Below are 24,759 nucleotides of genomic sequence, written 5' to 3' on the forward strand. Positions count from 1 at the left end.
CGATGCTGGGCATCAGTGATCCTGATACAGAATTGGTGAGGGTTTGGATTTTTTGGGGTTTGGGGTTCTGTCGACGAAGGAGATGTTGCAGCGGGAGGAGAGGAGGAGGTGATGGTCTGGAGGAAAATTTGGGGGACGGGGTTGGTGACAGGAGAAGGGGTGGCTCGGGTGGGGAAGAAGAAGGGGTTCTGGTTTTTTTTTTTTTTAAATTAATTATTTTAATATTTTAAATTTGGACAAGAAATTGGTTTTTTCAAATTTTAATTTCCACGTGAACCCTTAATGACACGTGACATATAGTCAGTAACCACATGGGCGTCACGTCATTAGTTAACGTGAGACTTAACAGCCAGACTAACAGATGTATAAGACTGTCCCAAAATTAACACTTTAGGTATGACTTTTGGACGAAAAAAACTTTATGTACTAAATGTTGACAACCACGAAACTTGAGGGTGGTACACTGAAATTTACCCTATGTTATATGTATAACTGGATGTAAGCACTATAAATTACTCATTTCTCACTCACCCACCCCCAAACACTTGATATATGGTTTATAAAACAAAACAAAAAACCATACGGATAATCCAATGAGAGTTGTTTCACTTCTCATATTTGTAAGCATTGCAATAAACATTAGCATTTGCTTACGCAATGGCAATCTGATCAGTGCGCCATGCAAAGAATATGATAGACAAGCACTTTTGATGTTACAGACTAACATGGAACTGAAGATCCCTAATAGAATTTTCTTGTTACAAACTCTAACAACCATTATGGAGCAATTTTTTAGAAGGAGATAGACCTGCAAAAGAAAGTTGAATTGTCCACAAGATCAATTAGAATTCCTTGAAAAAAATCCAAGTTTCGTACGCTTAACGGAACATCTAGTCCAGTTTAAAAAATGAATATAAGGGAATTTGCAGTGGTAAATAGTGGAATTTTTAGGAGACTCCTTTCGGGTTGAAAAAAGCAGACAAAATAATATAAAACGTAACTTCAGGTTTTTATATTCCCTCATAGCAAAATTAACATTAATACAACACCACACAGACATCAGAAAAAAAGAGATGCAAGATAAAATGTTACAGATAACATGGCGGCTGAGATGGCGTGCCACACCAGTGATGCTCAATTAACAGGTTCTTTCCCAACTTTTGACCTTATCAGTGTTACAAATGAGATAACCAAATCCTAATTCAATTGTGGAAATCATATTTCACAACAGTTCGCATGTGTCTAATTAAGTGTCAAATATCGCAAACTTTGTCCAATAAGTAACCTTAAACGACCAGATACACCTCCTTGTTGTCAATCTCTTTCCTTTCATTTCTTTCAACCACTGTCACCACCACCGCCCTCACCCCCATTCCTCCACCATCCTAAGAACTAGTCAGTAACGCGTTGGTCTACCATGATGTGGGGATGGATGTAGTAAAAATAGCAGCTCTTTGGTAAGCAATCGTGACTTTGCCTATTGCTTAAACTACAATTTATTAGTATTGCAACCTTTTCGAGTGCAATTATGCCAAGTACCACATGCAACTCGTTCCTTAGGAAATTTCTTGGCTCTGCTCTTGAGTGTGACACGTTCACTGATGATGGTATTATCTTTCAAAGTAATGCCCTTGAGCGTGACACGTTCACTGATGATGGTATTATCTTTCAAAGTAATGCCCTTGAGCGTGACACGCTCAATGGCGCTGGTATTATCTTTCAAAATATTGTATTGAGTAGGCCCCAATTGGACCTCCTCTCCTCAATAATATGTTATATATATAACTGGATGTAAGCACTATAAATTACTCATTCCTCACTCACTAACCCCAAACACTTGATATATAGTTTATATAGAGAAGAAAAAAAAACCATATGGATAAATCCCATAAGAGTTGTTGTTTCACTTCTCAGATTTCTAAGCATTGTAATACCATTAGCATTTGCTTATGCAATGGCAATCTGATAAGTGCGCCTTGCAAGGAATATGAGAGACAAGCACTTTTGATGTTGAAGCAAGACCTCAAGGATCCTTCAATCCAGCTTTCGTCTTGGGTTGGCGGCAAAGGAGACAACTGCAACTGGACTGGAGTTATATGCGATAAAAAACCAAGTCATGTCCTTGAGTTATAGCTTGTCCTGGAACAAGTCTTTGGGTGGTAAGTTAAAGCATCTTAGCTACCTGGATCTACAAAGCAATCATTTTGCAGGAATACAAATTCCTAGCTTCTTAGGTTCTTTGAAAAGTATTAGTACAGATGTTTCGGTACGATTGCATCGGTACATAAGTTCGGTACGATTGCATCGGTACATAAGTTCGGTACGTAAGTTTCAGTACGATTGCATCGGTACATAAGTTCGGTACGAATGCAACAGTACATAAGTTTCGGTATGAATGTATTAGTACAGATGTTTGGGTACGAATGTATTAGTACATATGTTTCGGTATGATTGTATTAGTACATAAGTTTTAGTACAAAAATTGGTACATAAGTTTCGGTACAATTGTTTCAGAATATAAGTTTTGGTACGAATGCATCGGTACATTAGTTTCGGTACGAATGCATCTGTACATAAGTTTCGGTATGAATGCATCAGTACATAAAAAATTTAAAAATTTAAAAGAAAAAAAAAACCATCAAACTTTATATGCGATACACTGCCTAGGATTTATCTTTAAAACTTCTAGGCCTAATTTCTGAAGCTAGGAAGATTTTTTGAGCAGACATTAAACAAAAAATAAATAAATAATTCTGCCCAAATTTTTACCACACAAGTGTTTTTGGGGGATTGACCAGGGACCATCTGTGTGCATGGAAAACTAGTTGTTATAAGAATAAGGCATGCCGCACTTTTCTTTTTCCATTTCGTATTTTTCTTCTTGACTGACCTAAGAACTAGTCAGTAACGTGTTGGTCTACCAAGATGTGGGGATGGATGTAGTAAAAATAACAGCTCTTTGGTAAGCAATCGTGACTTTGTCTATTGCTTGACCTACAATGTATTAGTCTTGCAACCCTTTTGAGTGCAATTATGCCAAGTACCACATGCAGCTCGTTCCTTAGGAAATTTCCTAGCTCTGCTCTTGAGCGTGACAAGTTTACTGATGCTGGTATTATCTTTTAAAGTAATGTCCTTAAGCGTGACACGCTTAATGGCGCTGGTATTATCTTTCAAAATATTGTATTCAGTAGGCCCCAATTGGACCTCCTCTCCTCAATAATATGTTATATATATAACTGGATGTAAGCACTATAAATTACCCATTCCTCACTCACTCACCCCAAACACTTGATATATAGTTTATATAGAGCAGAAAAAAAAAAAAAAAACCATATGGATAAATCCCATGAAAGTTGTTGTTTCACTTCTCAGATTTCTAAGCATTGTAATACCATTAGCATTTGCTTATGCAATGGCAATCTGATAAGTGTGCCTTGCAAGGAATATGAGAGACAAGCACTTTTGATGTTGAAGCAAGACCTCAAGGATCCTTCAAACCAGCTTTCATCTTGGGTTGGCGGCAAAGAAGACTGCTGCAACTGGACTGGAGTTATCTTCGATAAAAAAACCGGTCATGTCCGCGAGTTATAACTTGTCCTAGAACAAGTATTTGGGTGGTAAGTTAAAGCATCGTAGCTACCTGGATCTACAAAGCAATCATTTTGAAGGAATACAAATTCCTAGCTTCTTAGGTTCTTTGAAAAGTTTAAGATATCTCAACCTTTCAGAAGCAGGGTTTGGAGGAACAATTGCTCCTCAACTAGGAAACCTCTCAAGTCTTCGCGCTCTTGGTCTGTTTGATAACAATTTTGTAGTTGAGAACCTTCAATGGATTTCTGGCCTTTCTCTTTTGCAACACCTGAATATTTCTGCTACACAACTTAGCAAAGTATAACATTGCTGCTACAGAACTCCCATCTCAGCTGGTAGAACTATATATGTATTTTTTGTGATCTGGATGTCCTACCAGACGGAATTTCGAACATGATTAGTCTTCAAGTCCTTGATCTCTGTTAAAACTCTATCAGTTCTATAATTCCCAAATGGTTGTATACATTTAGCTATCTTGGAAACAATAGTTCTTTCAGAAAATAACTTTCATGTTGAAATTTCAAGTTCCATTGGAAACTTGACGGCCCTTGTCAATCTTGACACATCAGACAACCAACTTGATGGGAAAATCCCATCAGACTACACATCTGCCTCTGTAAGCTGATGGATCTCGAATTTTCGAGGAACAATTTCAACGGAAGCATTGCAGAAATATTTGAAAGCTTGTCTACATGCAATTCAAGTCGCATTGGGTCATTGGGTCTATCAGATAATAATCATTCTGGGCATATGTTTCGGTACGAATGTATCGGTACATAAGTTTCAATACAAAAATCGGTACATAAGTTTCGGTACAAGTGCATCAGTACATAAATTTCGGTACGAATGCATAACATAAGTTTCAGTACAAAAATTGGTACATAAGTTTTGGTACAAATGTATTAGTATAAATGTTTCGGTACGAATGTTTTGGTAGATAAGTTTCGGTACGAATACATTGGTACATAAGTTTCGGTACGAATACATTGGTACATAAGTTTCGGTACGAATAGATTGGTACATAAGTTTCGGTACGAATGTAATAGTGCATATGTTTTGGTACAAATGTATTAGTACATATGTTTCTGTACAAATGTATTAGTACATATATTTCAGTACCAATATATCGGTACATAAGTTTTGGTACGATTGCTTTGGAATATAAGTTTGGGTATGAATGCATCGGTACATAAGTTTCGGTATGAATGCAGAACATAAGTTTTGGTACGAATGTATTAGTACATATGTTTTGGTATGAATGTATTAGTACAGATGTTTCGGTATGAATGTATTGATACATAAGTTTCAATACAAAAATCCGTACATAAGTTTCAGTACAATTGTATTAGTTTTGGTACGAATGCATCGGTACTTAAGCTTCAATACGAATGTATCAATACTTAAGTTTTGGTACGAATGTATTGGTACATATGTTTAGGTACGAATGTATCAACACATAAGTTTTAGTACAAAAATCGGTACATAAATTTCGGTACGATTGCTTCGTAATATAATTTTTGGTAGAAATGCATCGGTACATAAGTTTCGGTACGAATGCAGAACATACGTTTTAGTACAAAAATCGGTACATAAGTTTCAGTACGAATGTATTAGTACATATGTTTTGGTACGAATGTATTAGTACATATGTTTTTGTACAAATGTATCAGTACATATGTTTCGGTACGATTGCATCGGTACATAAGTTTCGGTACGAATGCAACGGTACATAAGTTTCGATACGAATGTAGTAGTACATATGTTTGGGTATGAATGTATTAGTACATATGTTTAGGTACAAATGTATTAGTACATAAGTTTTAGTACAAAAATTGGTACATAAGTTTCAGTACAATTGCTTTGGAATATTAGTTTCAATACATAAGTTTCGGTACGAATGCAAAACATAAGTTTTGGTACGAATGCAGAACATAAGTTTCGGTATGAATGCATTGGTACATTTGTTTCGGTACGAATGCATCGGTACATAAGTTTTGGTATTAATGCATCAGTACATAAGTTTCGGTACGAATCTATCGGTACATATGTTTTGGATCATACATAGATACGTAATATGCATATACATAGATACGTAATATGCATATACATAGGTAATTAATATGCATATACATATGGAAAAAGTTTCTCTCAACTCGATTTGCTCGTTATTTTATTGGTCTCTACGTGTAAAATATTTGCTCGAATATTTCTATCATATTTCCCTGATCACCTATTCTATTTCTAATTAATAATCAAGGAAATATTGTGGTAGGTGTACAATGTGTAGTCGACGCAAGGAACCTTTGGCAACCTGGTATTTGCTTAATTAATAATTAAGGATTGTGATAATCCCGCCATATGTAAATGCAACACGGCTGGTCTGTCTGTTTGTCCCAAGGAACTGGAGATACTAATGTCTGAACCCTCATCTGCATACTCGAAAGAGTTTCATTCAGACCCTAATAAGGAAACCCTGTAATAACAAGTCTTTAATTCTTTGTGGAGAAATTCTTCGGCTTGAAGATAATTTCCTCAGTGGATAAATTCCTGACTGTTTGGACTATTTGCAAAACTTGACACTTCTCAACTTAGGAAACAACAGTTTGTGTGGGAACATTCCAACCTCCGTTGGACACTTAGGACTCCTCTAATCGTTGCACCTGCGCAATAATCACTTATTTGGAGAAGTACCTATTTCCCTACAAAATATGAGTCCTTGTTCCTTCTTGGCCTTTACACAAAAGAATTTGTTGGAAGTATACCAACATGGATTGGTAAAAGCCTTCCAAATTTGGGAGTTCTTAGCCTCCGTTTGAACATGCTTCACGGCAACATTCCTCATGAACTGTGCAGTCTTCGAAATCTCCAGATCCTAGACCTCGCGGACAACAACCTTTCTGGAGCAATACCAAAGTGTTTCAAGAATTTCACAACCATGGCAAATTTTTCAAACTTGGGATGTTCTCCTCTGGATCATATGCTTTTGGTTATGCTACTTTCGAGGAAAACTACGTAGAGAAAGCAATAGAAAAGGTAGAGAAGTAGAGTACAACAAAATACTTACTTTGGTGACAAGCTGGGACCTTTCAAGCAACTTCATATCCGGAGAGATACCCGAAGAGTTGACCAGGTTGGAAACATTCCTTCAAAGATTGGTGATACGAGATGGTTAGAATCTCTCGTTTTCTTGAGAAACAAACTTATCGGTCAGATTTCTCCAAGCATGTCAAAGTTAACATTTCTAAGCAACTTGAATTTGTCCTACAACTATCTGACAAGACAAATTCCAGAAAGCACACAGCTTCAGAGCATTGATCGGTCGAGTTTCTTTGGCAATAAACTTTGTGGACATCCACAAGAGAAGTGCAGCATAAAACATGTTGGAAGTCCAGTTTCATTGGGTAATCAAAGGGAGGGAATTGCTTGTTTGCTTGAAGATGGTTGGTTCGATCTGAGCTTGGGACTAGGGTTTGCATTTGGTTTTTGGAGTGTTCTTGCCACGTTGTTGTTGAACATGCCGTGGAGCACTGGGTTTTCACGGTTCCAAAATAACATTGTAAGCAAGCTCTATGCCATAATTCAAGAGAAAACTATAAGCATTCGAACTTGAGTGCAAAGGAAAAGTGCATTGGTTTAACCAACTTGGCTACGCCAATGTTTGAAAAGCTATATGGTATTATTGTTGAATCTTCTTAACTATTTCTGCATGTATAAGTTGTACCAATAATTATGTTTGTGTATGCGAACAGAGTAATTTTCTTGCTAATTTCAAACAAATACACAATCACAATGACAGTATTCCAAACAAACAATTGCATAACAGGAATCTAATTACAGACTACTCATCAACTTAGCATGCTTCTTTTTCAAATGAGATAACTACAAATTGCTTTAATCACTCACACAACTCCTAATTCAATTGGAAAAATCATATTTCACAACAATTCACACGTGCCTAATTGAGCGTTAAATATCGCAAACAATAAGCAACCTTCCAAGACCATACCTCCTCCTTGTTGAATTCCGAGAAGCTCTTGGCGGAATGAAGTTTAGTTCTTTCCTTCACTTCTCTCTACTTGCGTGAATCACCTCTTGTAAATATGACAATTTCAATACCATCAAAAGCTTAGGTTCATAGCATCAGAATAATTATTTTAAATTGAACATGCCATATGATCGTAATGTCATGCCACTATCAAAACAGAAATATCAGTGCCTTCAGATTACTATAATCGAAGTACATAAACAAATAAGGAAATAAATGCACGCCAAATAGGGGTTTTATATTGGGAGCCATGTAAGGTTGTCACACAAATGCACCAGGTACCGACAGTTAAGGAGTCTCGAATAAACAGATGGATATGGATCATATAAACATTCCAGAGTTGAGTAAGATAAAACAAAGATAATATGGCATCACAACAGGCTTCATATTCCATGCGATATGCAGAACAAAATAACCAATCTTCCACATACTTAATGATACCATCTCATTCAACCAATAATTAATGATAGAACAGAAAGATGGTGCATGATGCATTAGCTAGCAATACATGCAAGTGTGGGGTAAGAATATGGTGACCCTTGTTCCCGGATCAGAAACTTGGTTTTTCATCTCGAAAAAAAAATCTAGAGTCAGACACAGAAGTCCTTATGATAAAACCAAAACCATAAGGAGACAAGTGTTCATCCTTGTCATCACCATCAAACTAACAAACGTAATTGGGTCCTGTTTGGATCAAAACTTGAACTTTGGGCTCAGGAAAGGGGCTGGCCCAAAGGGATGCCTAAAGGAAGAGTCGGCCTAAGCCCAGCCAAAGCCCAGAAGGCAAAAAAAGGGCTTTTCTGATTTGATGCAGCTCATGAAGACCACTTGCTCACCTACCCAAAAGCCAAGTGGTATAGACTGACCAGCTATACAGCCCATAAAGTACTTTATAATGGCAGAACAAGTAATATAGCTGATGAGTCACTGCCTCTCAAGTTGCATTCGGGCAGGGCTGCTACTATAAGAGGTCAAGCTGAGTTGTCTATAAAACAAGAAAGAGAAATCAAGACTAAGGACACTCAAACAAACAAACAAATGCAAGCACAAACTCTGCTCAAAGCCAGATTTGCCTTCAGAACGAAGCTGTAGTCAGCCTAAGCTTTCATCCCTCTCGGGACAAGCCTTCACTCAAACCCTTGTAATAGCTCTGCTACCCTGTTCAACCTTGCTGTAGTATCGATTTCTCTTTGTAAAACTCCTCTCCTTACCTCTCCCTAAAAGCTCTCAGACCCTTGATAAGCCACAAAGATAGGAACCTGCAAGACGACCAGGCTTGCCCGACAAGGTTAAACCTTGCCCGACCTTCTTTGTTTTTGTCTTTTCATTCATTAGCCTAGCAATATGTTGTATACTTCCAGTTGTATTCAAGTTATTTCTAGTAAGATGACTATTAAAAGAATCTCTTAGTACTTGGATCCGATTTGAATATATCTTCATTGTTCAAACCAGATCTAAGTTCTAAGCCCTCGGGCATGTAAATTTGATCAGTTGAAAGTCCTTGGCCTCAAGGCATAAAAAAGAACCTTATGTGGACTTAACTCATCCACGATAGCCCTTGATAAACAAGAAGTTCGAAGTTACTTGGTGCGCAAGTAATCGACCTACCCCTTAGTTTTATTTCTATTATATTATGATTATCATAGAACGCTTAACCATGGAATGGATTCTGATAGGAAGCCTCAAGGCCTACACCTAAGGCCCCACAAAGGCACCTATTTGGATTCATTCCATTCCGCGGTCTGGAACGTTTGAGTATAAGAACGAATTCTGATGGGAAGCCTCAAGGCCTACACCTAAGGCCCCACAAAGGCACCTATTTGGGTTCGTTATATCTCTCAGATTCGGGTAATCAGAAGTATAATAGTTGTAAGGCTCCTGCAATCAATCGAACGAATATTATATGTTCGAGCACTGGTTTAGTTATTGATGGGAAGCCTCAAGGCCTACACCTAAGGCCCCACAAAGGCACCTGTTATAACGAACACGGTTTCTTGGGCATATATATATATATATATATATATATATATATATATATATATATATATATACACAACTAAAACGCGACATCCATTTTACATCTGCCATGCTAAAGATGGCAGTGGCACGCCTGAGTACTTAGAAGTTAATCTTGATTGTGAGCCTCAAGGCCTACACCTAAGGCCCCACAAAGGCACCTCTCAAAGTTAACGCTGTCCTTCTCTTCCAGCCTTGCCCGATAAGCCGTGCCCGACGAGTCTTGCCCGATAAGCCGTGCCCGACGAGCCTTGCCCGACAAAGCCCGACAGTGAAGCAGAAGCCTGACAGCAGCCCTCAACTGGCGCCAACCTCCCGGGGAGCTGTGCGCTCGTCCGCCAGGAAACGTCCCCGACGGAAATTCCTGACGCGAACAGGTCCCAAGAGACTAGATCCTGGATATGTACAAATCCTCTCTGGTTTACTCTCACTAAATACCGCACATGAGAGCTACACAGCACAAGCCTTCCCCAAAGGAGAAAAGGGGTACAAATACTCAATTCTTTATATGACAAAGTACATAGCTTCCCAAGTACAAGTTTTATATACTTACATGTGCACACGGAGCCACCTTAGGCTCAGAGGGGGCGGATGCCCCCACTCATTTTTGTGTGTGAAAAAAAAAAAGTACTCTTTCAATTGTTTGTGGCATTAGTATTAACTCTTTCATGCGCTATTTTTATTGTTGAAAGAGCATTTTCGGCAATAAAATTTATGAAGATCGATAGTGAAATTGTATGAGAGACTAATGGAAAAATGATAACATGGTTATTTTTGTAGAGAGAGATGTTTGATGGTATTGGTAATGAGGTTGTTATGCAACGCTTTCAAAACATAAAAACACATCGATGGATATTGTGATATGTTGTATGAAAAATCTTATGGACTAATATATATGTGTTTTGTTTAGTATATTCTTGAACTTTTTAATTTGTGATTTTGTTGTTTAAAGATGCCCCATCCATGCAGATCTCTGACTTCATCCTTGCATGTGCACATAGGAAACTAAAATAAGCACAACAAATTGGAGCAATATATCCTTGTTTCTTCCAATGGAAAAAAAGGGTAACGAGATTATGAAAAACAGTTGACAAGACACGGTGCAGATTTCCCAAGACTAAATATTCACTTCTACAAAGGTACATAATTGCAAAGTACAAATTCCCCAAGTTTGAATCAGTAAAGCTTGAACAATCAAGATAAGCAGGAGAAATCGTAACAATTATTCTCTGATTCTTACAATGTACGAGAGACAATAAAGCTATTGAACATCATAAAGATCAAAAGTTATCTAAGATTGAAGTTTGTTCCTGGAGAGAGTAAGAATAAAAATGTGTCAACAATTTTCTAAAACCAGAACTTGGTGAACAAGTTTTGCAAGATGAAGTTGGATTTAGACTCGTTTGAAATTATTTTTATAAAAAATGTTTACACTCAGAAGCGCTTCCGTTAGAAACATTATCAGTAACAAATTAAATTTTTTATAAAAATTCAAGTATTCTTGTAATCATAAAAAATGAAAAATAGTTTGTATCCAACACCAATAATATTTGAGATAAATGTACTTCTTTTTCTTTATTTTTTTTTGGGGGGAATAAAGGTTATTATTCATAAGGCTTAGGCATGCTTTTTTTATATCAATTCAGAAGTGTTGATGTGATGATAAACCAAACATTAAAGAGTCTTTAATAGTTTTTTTTTTTTTTTTTAACTCTAGACGCAATAGTCATACACAGAATAATTTTCATCAAATAAAAGGCACAGCATTGTTTATTTTCTGCTAAAATACACATCAAGCTGAATATGAAATAGTTGCACACCGTTGCCTAAGGCTTATGTGCTGTGGAAACTGAAAATCTTCCGGGAGAGAATGCAAATTAGCAACCTAATAAATGAAGGTCCATAAAAGATCAAGATAAGGAAAACTAATGAAAAGAGCTTGAAAACTTTGAGTTTTAATGATAAAGACAAAATAAAGAGTAAAGTGAATAGTACCAGGATTGACTTTTTAGTATAAAAATGTGGTTTTTCGTTAAAGTGAACAGTACCAGGTGCTTTTCGTTAAAGCTCCCTAAAAGATATGTAGAAACGAAATTAGCAGCTTGGGGTAAAGTATCTAAGGTGTTGCTCCTTCAATGAAGATGCTTTATCCTTATTCTTTGGCTGCATGCATGTCACAATTTTGTAAATGTCAAGCAGCGCATAAGTCATTGAAATTGTTTCTTACTTAATCCTTATGACCAGGAACTGAACTGTGAACTATGAGAACTTGAGTCCAATAATTGGGTCCCAAGAGACTAGATCCTGGATATGTATAGATCCTCTCTGGTTTAATACTCAATAAATACTGCACATAAGAGCTACAAAGCACAAGCCTTCTGAAAGGGAAAAAGGGTACTAATATTTACTTCTTAATACGATAAAGTGCATAGCTTTCCAAGTACAAATCTTACATACTTACATCATTGTACATTGGAAACTTTAGGAAAAAAAAAATGACATTGGAAACTAAAACAAGCACAACAAAATGTAGCAATATATCCTTATTTCTTACAATGGAGAAAAACCGATAACGAGATTATTAAAAACAGATGACATGAGACAGTACAGATTTCCCAAGTTTAAATTTTCACTTCTACAAAATCAGGTACATAATTTCCAAAGTACAAATTTCCCAAGTTTAAATCAGTACAGATTGTTTACTAAAAAAAAAAATCAGTACAGATTGAACAATCAAGATAAGCATGAGAAATCGTAACAATTATTCTTTGATTCTTACAAAGAAAGCTACTGAACATCCTAAAGATAAAAGTTATCTAAGATTGAAGTTTGTTCCTGGAGAAAGTAAGTTCCTTACTTCCATCAAATGTTCATCATTTGAAATGTGAAGTGAAATACGGAGATTTGTCAACAACGCTTCTTGTTCCCAGCTTAAGGACCCAGAAGCATGCATTGCCACCAGAATACTGCGATAAGCATTCAATTCTAACCTATGTATTCCTGCTGCTACATCCTCTTTCAGAGGACGGGAAAAGTTTTCTTGCAGATCTTCACGGCAACAAAAAGTCTCTGCATCACTAGAAAGGGTATCTGCATCTTGACTAGTACCTGATAAATGACCGGACAACTTATTTGAACTGCTACTAATAACACTGCAACTACCAACAGAGCATGCATCATTATTACTATCATTAAATTCTGAGCTTCTTTCAACAAAACAAGAAATAACACCATTTAGCTTCTCCCTCTCCTTTTCAAAACATCCAGTTGTACAACAATTCATAAAGGAAGCATGCATGTATTTTTCACCCAGATTTTCTCGCGGGTAAGCAACAGCATCTACCTTTTTGAGCGAGTAAGATGGGGACCCAGCAAAAACACTTTGACGCTCACACCCCTTCTCAATTGCCCTCACCTTTCGAGAATATCCCTCAATAGAAGAGCTATCTGGAGAAGCTCTCTTCAACGATCCAGATGAAACACTATGGGAATCCTGACAACTGATGTTGTACATAGGAGGTAAACAACCATTTCCATTGGGTAACTTTATTTTTGCATTCATTTGTGGGACTTGCGAGCTCATCTGATTGTCGGGACCCTGTCAAAAGGAACCATAAGGAATATTAGTAAGCAAATAAAATAAAAGAAAGGCCTGAAACTGTTATCAATATGTTAAACAAGTTAGAGAATGATAAAAATACATAAAACAACAATGAGCCAGATAGAAGTTTACCTTTCCGATCACAACCCATCTGTCATTATTCCATAATTGGCGAGCCCGGATCCTATACTTGTGGACTCTTAACTCCTCAGAAGATCCAAGTAGCCTAGCCAAGTAATAATTTTCATCCAAGACCTTCAACACCGTGGCCATTTTCCAGAAACCATCATCAAACAACTCGGCAACATCACCAACTGCCCAACTCTCCACTCTTCGGACAGGCGGAGGGCAAGGCCTGATATCCTTCCTTGAGACTCTCTGCATATCTGCATGACTGTCCTTGCCAGACCAATCATAGCTAACACTATATGTGTGCCCATTACCAGAAACAATCACAGCACAGCGCCATGCTCCTGTAGGCGCCTCCTTTTGGCTAAGTACCTCCACTTTGCTCCTCTTCTTGAATCTCATAATGACTACCAATATGTCAAAACCTGTAACAACCAAGAAATTAAATCGTCCAATCAGAAAGGAAGCATAAGAGTTTCGTAAAAGCAATAACTAGATGAAAACACAATGATAAATCAGCAGCAGATACACATTTGTTAAACTTAGAAAGGGGACACCTTTTCCAGATTGAAGTGAAACAGTTTACAAATTCAAAGTATGTTGACTAAGCTAATAAAACAAAACAAAAAATAAGCAAAATATACTCAACCCAAAGCCCCAATATATCAAACTGTACCAAGCTAATGAAAAGCCCCAAATTTGAATACAGTATCAGACTCGGAGTTTTTGGGCAAGCAATTAACACCAAAATGTTTCACAAAACAATCCAAACGTATTCAATTTAACATAAAAGTAAACGAACAAAGCATTGAAAGCGTATATTCCAAACCCTAGAAATCAAAATTAGAACAGATTTGACTCACCTTGCTTGAGATTTTTCGAAATTCGATCAATACGCGAACAATATTGCTCTGGATGCTTTGTGTACCGGCTTCAATTAGGGATTTCCAGTCTGTAGGGGTTGAGAATTGCGAGCTTGGAATTGGGAGGAAAATTAGAAAGTTAGGGTTTGCACTTTCATGTTTGTGTGAGAATATGAAGAAAATGAAATTGTTTACGAATTTTATATTTTGGTTCTTTTATTTATTTACTCTTTTTTTTTTTTTTTTTCGTTTGAAGTTTTGCCCCCGGCCAGAAGGGAGCTTACCGTTGGGTTAATTTACACCTAATTTATATATAAGGTTCTTTTATGCTTAAAGATGTTTATTAATTAATAAAACTCTTATTTCTTAAAAATATTAATAAAAGGAAATGAATTTAATTAAATATAAAGAAGACAGAACCACCTTTTATATATATAACTGAGCTTTCTTAGAATTACATAATAGTTTCCAAATTGCATTTTCAAATATTAGCATATCCTAGATAACAGCCCCTATGCATTCAAAATTAAGAAAAGAATTAGGGGCCTCAACTATTGTATCAAGCTTTAGAAATAGACCAAGTAGTTCTTTCATTCACAAATAGATTAAAGAGAACCAAATTTTATACTCAAGTCTAAATGAAAAATAGCAATTTGTAATATTTGATTCATTTAGCAAAAAAATGAAGTAAATAATGCTAAAGGGAGAAGTAAGTAAACCTTACGTTTTATTCATCTTGTTGCATATGCCATGATGTTAGAACATCTTTATATACAACATTCCTTGTATAAAACTCCAGATTGTCCTGCAATGACACCATTTCTTATAAGGACTGTATGGAAACTCCTCTTGACAAAGCTACATAAAGATGGTCATGGTTGAACACATGATTAGGGAGATAGACACCCACATATGAAATTGTTTGGCCTTGAGATTTGTTTACGGTCAGCGCAAAGCTTAATCTTATAGAAATTGTCGACGTATAAAAGAGAACGAAAACTTTACATTTTCCGAAGGCTTCAAAGGAATGCGTGGCAGGAAGACTCTTGTACCCTTAAAATGTCCAGTTAATATTTCAACATCAATGCAATTTGGAAAGAATCGCCTACATATCAACCTTGTTCCATTGCATAACCCAGTTTTTGGATCAATATTTCTAAGGAGCATGATTGGTGCACCCAACTTCAACCTCAACTTATGAGTAGGTAAGCCACCTGGAATTATAGAATTCAAAAACTCTTGTTGGTATAAGTTTTGAGGGTCATCGTCAACTCTATCAAAGGAGTAATAAATATGTTGTTCCCTAGGAAATGAGTTTAACACCACTTCATTTAACTTGTCAACGTCATCATTCCTTGGGGTGATGATAGTCCTATCAACCATATAAGAAATGTTGAAAGCATTCTCCTCTAATCTTGGAAATACAAAACCAATAAGCTCACTAATTGATTCATCGCCATGCCAAGGAATAATCAATGAATCCGGGATTCTAATCATATCATCTTCTACAAATGACTCATTTCCATCACCAACACAGAGTAGGAATTCTGCAAAATCAGGGTCTTGTTGAGCTCTCATATTATGTTTCAACCGGATAACTTGAATCTCGTTCCATAATGAGGACTTTACAATGCATGCATCTATTGTTTGCGCTTTTGGTTCCATGAGGCACAATGGGAAGAACTTGACGAAAATCTCTTCCAAAAATCATCACTTTGCCACCAAATTGTGTTTCCATGCCTGTTATATCTCGTAAGGTTATATCTAAAGCCTCAAATGCTTTCCTATGAGTCAGCTTCATCCCATATAAGAACAATTGCAAGCCTTAGAAGTTCCCCCAAATCTGATTGCTTGCTTATAGAGCAAGTGTTGGTGGACAATAAGTCGATAGGAATCTTAAATTGTGAATGTAATGTTCTTCCTCCGGGTAAAATAGTAGCTACAATACCAGATGTGGCTGTTGCAATAGTTATGAGGCCATCACTCCTTAACGAAGCAAGAATTGCACGATAAAGGTAAGTCTTTCCAGTACCGCGCGGGGCCATCTACAAAGAAAGCTGCTGATTGATTACATGTAACAACTCTCATGATTGTGTCGAATGCGGTGTGTTGATCAGTGTTTAATGTCTGAATTGATTGCAGGTCTTCTGGGGGAAATGAATCGCGAGCTCATCTTGTATATTTGTTGTTGCTGAGCTATTTATGGACATATCAATTTATGAAAGATCATAATCACGAATTCTTTTACCATGTTGTTGTAACAATGCATTCAGATCCCGCAACAAAAGATTGATGATAACCCTATTATTTGAGCTGCTAGATGTTGGGTGCAATTCCTCCCATAAATTACGCACTCCAATAGGTTCACAATACACTAATATTGTGACAAATAACCTACGCAAAGCTTATGGCATGTGAGTTGTTGCAGCTTCTAGGAGGCATTAGTGAAGTGTGAAGGCGACGGGGAGAACCGCCTAGCACCACTACCTAACACCGCCAAGGCCACCTAGGAGCGCCCAGGCAGGCTAACAACTCCCCAATTTTGTCCACCGTTTGGCACCCAATCGGGATCGGGACGACACCTCACCACTCAGTGTCGATTTTTACAACACACAAGTAATAACTATACAATTCCCCAAAACTATTGGATCTGGAGGCAAAAACAATTCTGGCTTCAAGGCCCTCAAAGATCTTCGTTTTCATCATGTTGGTGTGACCGAGTTCTTATTGTCCAACTGTCCAACATTTTTAAAGTAAAAACAAAAATGTGTCCAACAATTTTCTAAAATGAGGACTTGGTGCCACTTCGTACTACGGTCTACTATTTCTCCTCACTTGTAAGTAAGAGGTCTTAGGGTCGATTCTCGCCAAAAGCGATTGAACCACATTATTATGACTCGCCCATTATGAGGCTTAGCCCAACTCTCTCACCCCCATAATGTAGATAATATCGCTTGTTAAAAAAATAAAAAAAAAATAAAAAAGAACTTCGTGAACAAGTTTGGCATGATGAATTGTCTTTGGGCACAATTGGAATTGTTTTTATAGAAAGTATTTACGCTCACAAGCACTACTGTTAAGAATATTATCATAAACAAATTGATTTTTTATTAAAAATTCAAGTGTTCTTGTAATCAGAAAAAATGAAAAATATTTCAAATCCAATACACCAAAAATATTTGAAATAAAAGGTTTTTTTTTTGGAAAAATAAAGGTTATTATTCATAAAAATAGAGGTTAGGCATGCTTTTTTTTTTTACATCAATTCAAGAGTGCTGGTGTGATAATGAAAAGTTTTGGAGTAATAAACAAACATTAAAGAGCCTATAATAGTTTTTTTTTCAACTCTAGACGCAACAGTAGCTCACGCGCACTTAAGTTACTTTCTACCGTTGATGCGTCATAAAAATTAACGGCATTCACCGATACATTTGTGCGCATCTATCCTAGTAGTTACAGTTTTTCCTTGTCAAAATTAACTTAAAACGACAACTAAGACGGAGAAATAGTCAAACTAGAGCTATTGAGACAATTGAAAAGGAAAATTAGAAGTCCAAGATGGAACAATGACAACATCATTACCCATCCAAGCCAGCACATTTGCTGCATATTTAGTTTCATAAAACGCTTAACTTTCTTATTTCTCTATATTTATCTTCTATATGTCATCTACATTTCTTCCGCATCCCTTCCATCATCCTTCTTTCGCACTTCTTCATTGCTAAACGGACCCTAGGGTTGCCAACATTTTGCAGTAGAGATTATTTTCCAAAACAGTTTCTTGGGTCCGGCTACAATGGTATATACCACTTAATGACATGAACTTTATACAAAATCTAACTATTGCAAACATCTTTCTCCAATATTCCTTCAGTGTTTGTAGAACCAGTAATGGTGTCCCCAAAATTGGACTCCGACTGGTCACTGCAATTCTCGAATTCAAGAAAGCTTTCTATAGGCTCACAAGATTCAAGTAACCTATCCCGGCTCTCTTGTGGTTCATCAAGTTCAGAGAACACTGTCTCATCATCATTTGCATCCCCAAATAATGGCCCTAGGGAGCAAAGAAGCTGATTATCGAAAACCTGATTGTAAAAGGTTGAACGTTTCCTCTTTGCCTGCAAGATAAATGAATTTATGTGTTAAAACTTTTGGAAAGAATAAGAGCAAGAGGTTTCCAAGAGTTTCTGAATGACCTAGAAAACCAGTGAGACAGGAGGCTACCAAGCAAAAATAGCATGGCCTGGAATAGGGTACACCAAACTGTAAGGGACTCAATATGAACTCCTGCAGAACAAAATTTGTTCTTCCCAATATGTCTATCATTTTTGTACGAGTATCAGATGTCTGCAGCCAGGAGATAAAACAAAGGAATTGGAACAAAAACAAATCAATATTTTACCTACAATTAAGATAAAACTTCCAAGAATTGACCTCAAATCTGACAACATTGTCCACAAATAACACCATCGGAGGTCGAGATGTATGTGGTATCAACTCAAGAATTATTGAAGTTTTTAGTTTCAACTATTTGTGTATTTCATCATGGGAAACAAAGTACAAGGGAGAAGCTCTTATAGAGAGTTCGAGAGTGGCTTAAGGGCCAATGGACAAAGCCTGGTATCAGGCCACATAAAGAACCAAAGAATAAACTAGCTAACCCTAATTACAAGTTTCAAGAAGAGCTAATCCTAGTTACAAGTTACAATGAAACACAAGACCAACAATTAAGGAGCAAATTAAGGAACAAATGGAAAAGTCGCGGCTGCAACTCACACATGTGATTGTGAGTTGAAGAAGCAACTTGAGCCTAGTGATTGTGAGTTAAAGAAGCAACTTGAGCCTATACATCACATCCAGTACATCACTTCCAATACTCCCCCTTAAGCTGGATCAAGAGGGTTAATTGATCCAAGCTTGCACAATAACCATTGAAACTGTGTAGAGTCTAGAGCTTTCGTGAAGAGATCAGCAAATTGATCATGGCTTCGAGTGTACACAGTGTTGATGACGTTGGATTGAACTTGTGTACGAATGTAATGACAATCAACTTCAATGTGTTTCGTCCTTTCATGAAATACAGGATTAAAAGCAATATGCATGGCGGCCTGGTTGTCGCAAAACAACGACATGGGTTCCTTGCTGGTGAAGCCAAGATCAAATAGAAGACTCTTCAACCATATGAGTTCACAAGCTATTGCTGCCATGGCCCTATATTCAGCTTCAGCACTGGATCTTACAACCACGGTTTGTTTCTTACTCTTCCATGTGACAAGATTACCTCCAACAAAAGTACAAAAACCCATGGTGGACTTCTGATCAATGGCATTACCAGCCCAATCAGCATTAGTGTAGGCCATGATGTGATTTGACCTATTTTTCTTCATGAGTATACCTCTACCAACCGAACCTTTGAGATATCTAAGTATTCTCTTGACAATCTCCTAATGAACTGATGTAGGAGAGTGCATAAACTGGCTGACAAGGCTCACTGAGTAAGCAATGTCAGGCCGAGTAATCGTGAAGTAAATAAGTTTTCCAACCATTCGTTGATAAACACCAAGATTGGAGAGAGGCTCACCTTTGGCATCCAACTGAAGTTTGCTAACAAGGGGAGTGCAAGCAGGTTTACACTCAAGCATGTGTGCTTCATCAAGGAGATAAACTACATACTTCATTTGATTTAAGAATAACCCCTTGGAAGAAGTGGCCATCTCAATGCCAAAGAAGTATTTCAAGACTCCTAAGTCTTTAATGGCAAATTGTTGATGTAGTGAGCACTTAAGGGCATTGATTTCATTCACATTGTCCCCTGTAATTATAAGATCATCAACATATATAAACATAACAAGCTTGCCTAGGACACCACTGCGAACAAATAAGGAGGAGTCAGCATGACTTCTTTTGAACCCTGCAACTTCAAGAATTGAGCTCAGTTTGGAATACCAAGCTCAAGGAGATTGTTTGAGTCCATATATAGCCTTATGAAGCTTGCAAACTTTGTTAGGTTCACTTTCTCATGGGTGTCCAGGAGGTAGCTTCATGTACACCTCTTCTTCAAGATCACTATGGAGAAAAGCATTTTTTTACATCCATTTGAAACAAGGGCCACTCGTGATTGACTGCCACTGATAGAAACACCCTCATTGTGTTCATTTTGGCAACCGGGGCAAAAGTCTCCTTGTAATTAATACCATAGGTTTGTGTGAAACCACGGGCTACCAATCGAGCCTTGTGTCTCTCAATGGTACCATTGGAATTGAATTTTGTCTTGTATATCCATCTACTCCCTACAGCCTTCTTGCCTTTGGGAAGATCAACCACACTACAAGTTTGATTTTCATCCAATGCTTTGAGCTCTTCATGCATGGCTTTTTGCCACACAAGTGTACACACGGCTTCTTGAAAACTTCTTGGCTCAAGATTGTTTGACAATTGGTTAAGAAATAATGCATAAGAGGCTGATAGTTTTTGGTAAGTAATAGCTTCAGAGATAGGGTACCTTACAGAGTACATAACGTACTCTTGTAACCTTAACGGGGGATGTCGATCTCGAGCAAGGTTCCTTCTTGGTGCTACTACAGATTGTGGAGTTGCAGCTTGTGATGCTGGAGCACTAGGTGCTTCCTCACTGACCACCTCATCAATGTAGGGATTAATGATAGAGTTCGGGGTGTTTGCATGAATTTCTCTAGGAGTAGGCAGTGATTTCATCAAACCGAATATCTCTAGAGACAACAAGCTTCCCAGTGTGTGAGTTATAACATTTGTATCCTTTTTGAAAACTAGAGTACCCCATAAACGCACATTTGACAGCTCTAGGTTCTAGTTTATCACGATGAGTAGCTTAGATATGAACATAACAAGTACATACAAAGATTTTGAGATGAGTCAAATCCACGATTCTTCCTTTCATGACTTCAAACAGTGACTTGGCATTCAACACACGAGTTGGAAGTCTGTTAATGATGTAGGTTGTAGTGAGAAGTGTTTGGGACCAGAATCTCTTGGGAACTTGCATATGAAACATAAGAGATCTTGTTTTCTCCAACAAATCCCTATTCTTTCTCTTGGCTACACCGTTTTGTTGTGGTGTACCAACACAACTAGTTTAATGCAAGATACCATGATTGCTCAAGTAATTGGACATGTTATTGGATGTATAGTCGATGCCATTATCTGTCCTTAAGGTATATAATTTAGAGGAGAATTGATTGGTTATTAGTTTGTGAAAGTCTTTGAAAGCTTCAAAAAAATCACTTTTAAACTTTAAGAGATACAACCATGTAACCCTAGAATAATCATTAATAAAAGTGACATAATACTTGTACCCATTGAATGACTCGACATGAGAAGGTCCTCAAATATCTGAGTGAACAACTTCAAAAAGCTTACTGGTTATAGACTGAGAGGATACAAAAGGCAGCCTAGTAGATTTTGACATTTGACAGGTCTCACACTCATGTGTGTTTTTACAAAAATTTGGAAATAACTTAGACATCATTGGTTCTGAGGGATGAGCGAGACGTTGGTGCCAAAGCTGGTACTCCTGGGCATGACTTAGGTTGGCAATGGGATCCTTAACAAGATTGAACTTCTTTGAGAGGTAGTATAGGCCATTTAAGAAAAACCATTCACCAATCTTCTCCTGAGTGACTCGATCCTGAAACACAATGTTATAAGGAGAAAATATGGCAAGGCAGTCCAAAGTGTGCGTGATTTTTCCTATGGACAAAAGATAGAATGGAAATGAAGGTACATAAAGTGCAGTGGACTCTACATCATTACCCATCAACCTAATTTTTCCTTTTCCTAGAACAAGTTCCCCTTTACCATTTGCTATAGATACATGAGTAGGATTAGTTAATTGTTGAAACTCATGTAGACTAGATGTTTTATTTGTTATATGGTCAGTGGCACCTGAGTCTACAATCCAAAAATCATGTGTGAGATGTGCATTGAGAGCAGTGGAGAGTGCACTGATAATACCCGGGATATTGTCGTGTGTTGTGGTATCTGATCCTGCCAAGAAGCCAACAAATTTTCCAAGCATGGCAGTGGGGTTTTTATTGATCATCTTTTCATTCTAAGTGGTCATGTTCTTTCTTTAGAGAAAGGCAGCAAATTCATTAATCAAGGAAATCGGATTTGAAGTGAAGTTTGCCATCTCATCAGCTGAACAACTAGTTGCACGAAGGGCTTTTGGAGCAAACATTTTCCCATCTATGATCATTTTCCCTTCCTTGTCAAACTTAGGTTTTAACTCAGGGTGTAAGATCCAACATTTTTCCCATAGGTGCCCCTTAGTGTTGTAATATGTGCAATTCCAGTCAGCCTTCTTCCCATTAAAAAATCTTTCACAAGAGATTTTGTGGTTGCTAGTGAAAACCCTAGCCTCAGAGCTAGACTTGGGCTCAATATGCATTACCTTTCTTCGAGTTTCTTCCCTTTGAACTGCATGACACACGTTGATGAATGATGGTAACTCTGGAGTCATTAGCAAATGACTACGAAGATCTTCATACTCAACTCCCAAGCTTGCCAACAGTTGAAACACTTTATCTTCATTAGCCCTCTTAAATAGCACAGCGGATTCGGTTGTGTATGGACGGTATAAATCAAGCTCATTCCACATAGATTTCATGCTTCCAAGATGCTGAACGAAGGATTTGTCACCTTGCTTTAGGCTAGAAAGGCTCTTCTTCAGTTCAAATACACGGGCAAAATTGTTTTGACTGCCATACATTTCCTTGACAGATTCCCATAGTATGTGTGAAGATCCTGAGTAGTTGAAGAGCTCCGACAACTTGGGCTCCATCGAGTTAAGAATTCAAGACATTACGAGCTGATCATTTGAGTGTCATGCATCAAAAGAGAGTGAAGTGGATTTTGGAGGCTTGATGGTTCCATTTATGTACCCTAGCTTCGATCTTCCTCATAGGGCAAGAGAGCCGGCTCGTGACCAAGGAAAATAATTGAACTCGTTCAACAATACTAAGCATAGTCATTGGTTTGGATTGATCTCACCGTGTATCATGTTGGTTGGTGTTAAGGTTGAGGAACTTGTAGCCTCAGAACCGAATGGATTGTCTTCTGCTATCACAACGATGAATAGAAGAAGAAATGAACTGAAAGAAAAACAACAGAGACAGGACCCTATGGTTCCTACTCTGATACCATATTGAAGTTTTTAGTTTCAACTATTTTTGTATATCATCATGGGAAACAAAGTACAAGGGAGAAACTCTTATAGAGAGCTCGAGAGTGGCTTAAGGGCCAATGGACAAAGCCTGGTATCAGGCCACATAAAGAACCAAAGAATAAACTATCTAACCCTAATTACAAGTTTCAAGAAGAGCTAATCCTAGTTACAAGTTACAATGAAACACAAGACCAGCAATTAAAGAGCAAATTAAGGAACAAATGGGAAAGTGGTGGCTGCAACTCACACATGTGATTGTGAGTTGAAAAAGCAACTTGAGCCTATACATCACGTTCAGTACATCACTTCCAATAAGAATGTTGAGAAATGAAAATGCCCGAGCATTGCCGGATTGCTTCTGGAGACCTATCCATAAGTAACTAGTGAAAATCTGTTTAAGCCGTTGCCATACATCTGTAAAGATGAAAATGATAAAAACTAACGTTGTCGAGTGTAAGGTTGGCAAGGAGAAGAAAGAAGCCATGCATCCGCCCCATAACAGTCAAGATCAGCCGCATTAATGCTCTGAATATTACCCTGTGCAAACAAGAATATTCAAATTTCATTGCAAGATGAGCTCAAGTAGGTTTAGGAAACATCATGTCTGAGCAATTGAAAGGCCAACCATCAAAAAGCAGCTCAAAATACCAAACACCGAAACAAATGGTACTAATCCAAAACTGACCCAATACAGAACTAGCTGACAAGCAATTTTAAACTAAAATATTCAAACAAATTGTAAAACATCCAAAATTAAGCATCTAAGAGATTAAACGCCGATTTGGAAATGCTCACTAAAAGTAATTTTTAATAATCAACAGCGCTTCCGCCTACTTTTTGCAAAAAAAAAATTTAAGTATTTATGGGCCATAGAAGCGTCGGAAGCACTAAGCACTTTGCATTTCAATAACAATGTCAATAGAGAAAAACACTTGTACAAAAGTGCGTGCTTATGAGCAGAGTGATTCCTACAAAAGCAGTCTTAAACGATCCCTAAGTGCAAGAAACTCAAATTGGGTAGCCACATATATACAAACTTTTGATCCTCAAGTAATCAGACACCACAAATTTGTACTTAGGTTGTGCACACTATATAAAAAGGAGCTTGAATTTGGATAAATTACAAAATTGAACTAAAAAATGGGAAGAATCTGATAGGGACGGTAGCCGAAATTGTGCTAGTAAGCGTCCTTGGCAGTGTCGTTGATGTCGAACGGTTCCACAAATTCGGCGTTCACTTCTGCCCTCACTAGCGAGTACCTCTGACAATCGCAAAGATGCAAACTGATCAAAAAGCGTTGAAGAATTT

The 24,759-nt window shown here is 37.5% G+C and overlaps 2 protein-coding genes across 2 annotated transcripts in view; both read right to left on the minus strand.

Annotated features, from left to right (window-relative positions):
- LOC126631132 (tRNA (cytosine(38)-C(5))-methyltransferase 2-like) overlaps positions 1-23,984 on the minus strand; it is a 68,046-nt gene extending 44,062 nt beyond the window's left edge. Inside the window, exons 1-2 of the mRNA XM_050301294.1 lie at positions 23,894-23,984; positions 18,492-18,595 (exon numbers count right to left, since the gene is read on the minus strand). Coding sequence (XP_050157251.1) covers positions 18,492-18,595; positions 23,894-23,968 — 179 coding nt within the window. The 5' untranslated portion in view covers positions 23,969-23,984. The remainder of the gene's footprint in view (positions 1-18,491; positions 18,596-23,893) is intronic.
- LOC126631131 (uncharacterized) lies at positions 11,574-14,495 on the minus strand. The gene is made up of 4 exons (XM_050301293.1): positions 14,249-14,495; positions 13,389-13,810; positions 12,513-13,253; positions 11,574-11,818 (listed from the first exon to the last, which is right to left on the minus strand). Exons 2-4 carry the CDS (start codon positions 13,785-13,787, stop codon positions 11,750-11,752), a joined length of 1,209 nt encoding a protein of 402 aa, XP_050157250.1. The 5' UTR covers positions 13,788-13,810; positions 14,249-14,495; the 3' UTR covers positions 11,574-11,749.
- Positions 23,985-24,759: the final 775 nt, after the last annotated feature.

Source organism: Malus sylvestris, chromosome 8 (genome assembly GCF_916048215.2).
Source record: "Malus sylvestris chromosome 8, drMalSylv7.2, whole genome shotgun sequence".
In the NCBI taxonomy this organism is placed as follows: domain Eukaryota; kingdom Viridiplantae; phylum Streptophyta; class Magnoliopsida; order Rosales; family Rosaceae; genus Malus; species Malus sylvestris.

Excerpts from the sequence above, each read along its gene's own strand:
- LOC126631131 (XM_050301293.1), bottom strand. The coding sequence starts at position 13,787 with ATGAGATTCAAGAAGAGGAGCAAAGTGGAGGTACTTAGCCAAAAGGAG. Across the intron at positions 13,254-13,388 it reads GATGGGTTGTGATCGGAAAG|GGTCCCGACAATCAGATGAG; the intron begins GTAAACTTCTAT and ends TCCTTTTGACAG. Across the intron at positions 11,819-12,512 it reads ATGATGAACATTTGATGGAA|CCAAAGAATAAGGATAAAGC; the intron begins GTAAGGAACTTA and ends ACATGCATGCAG.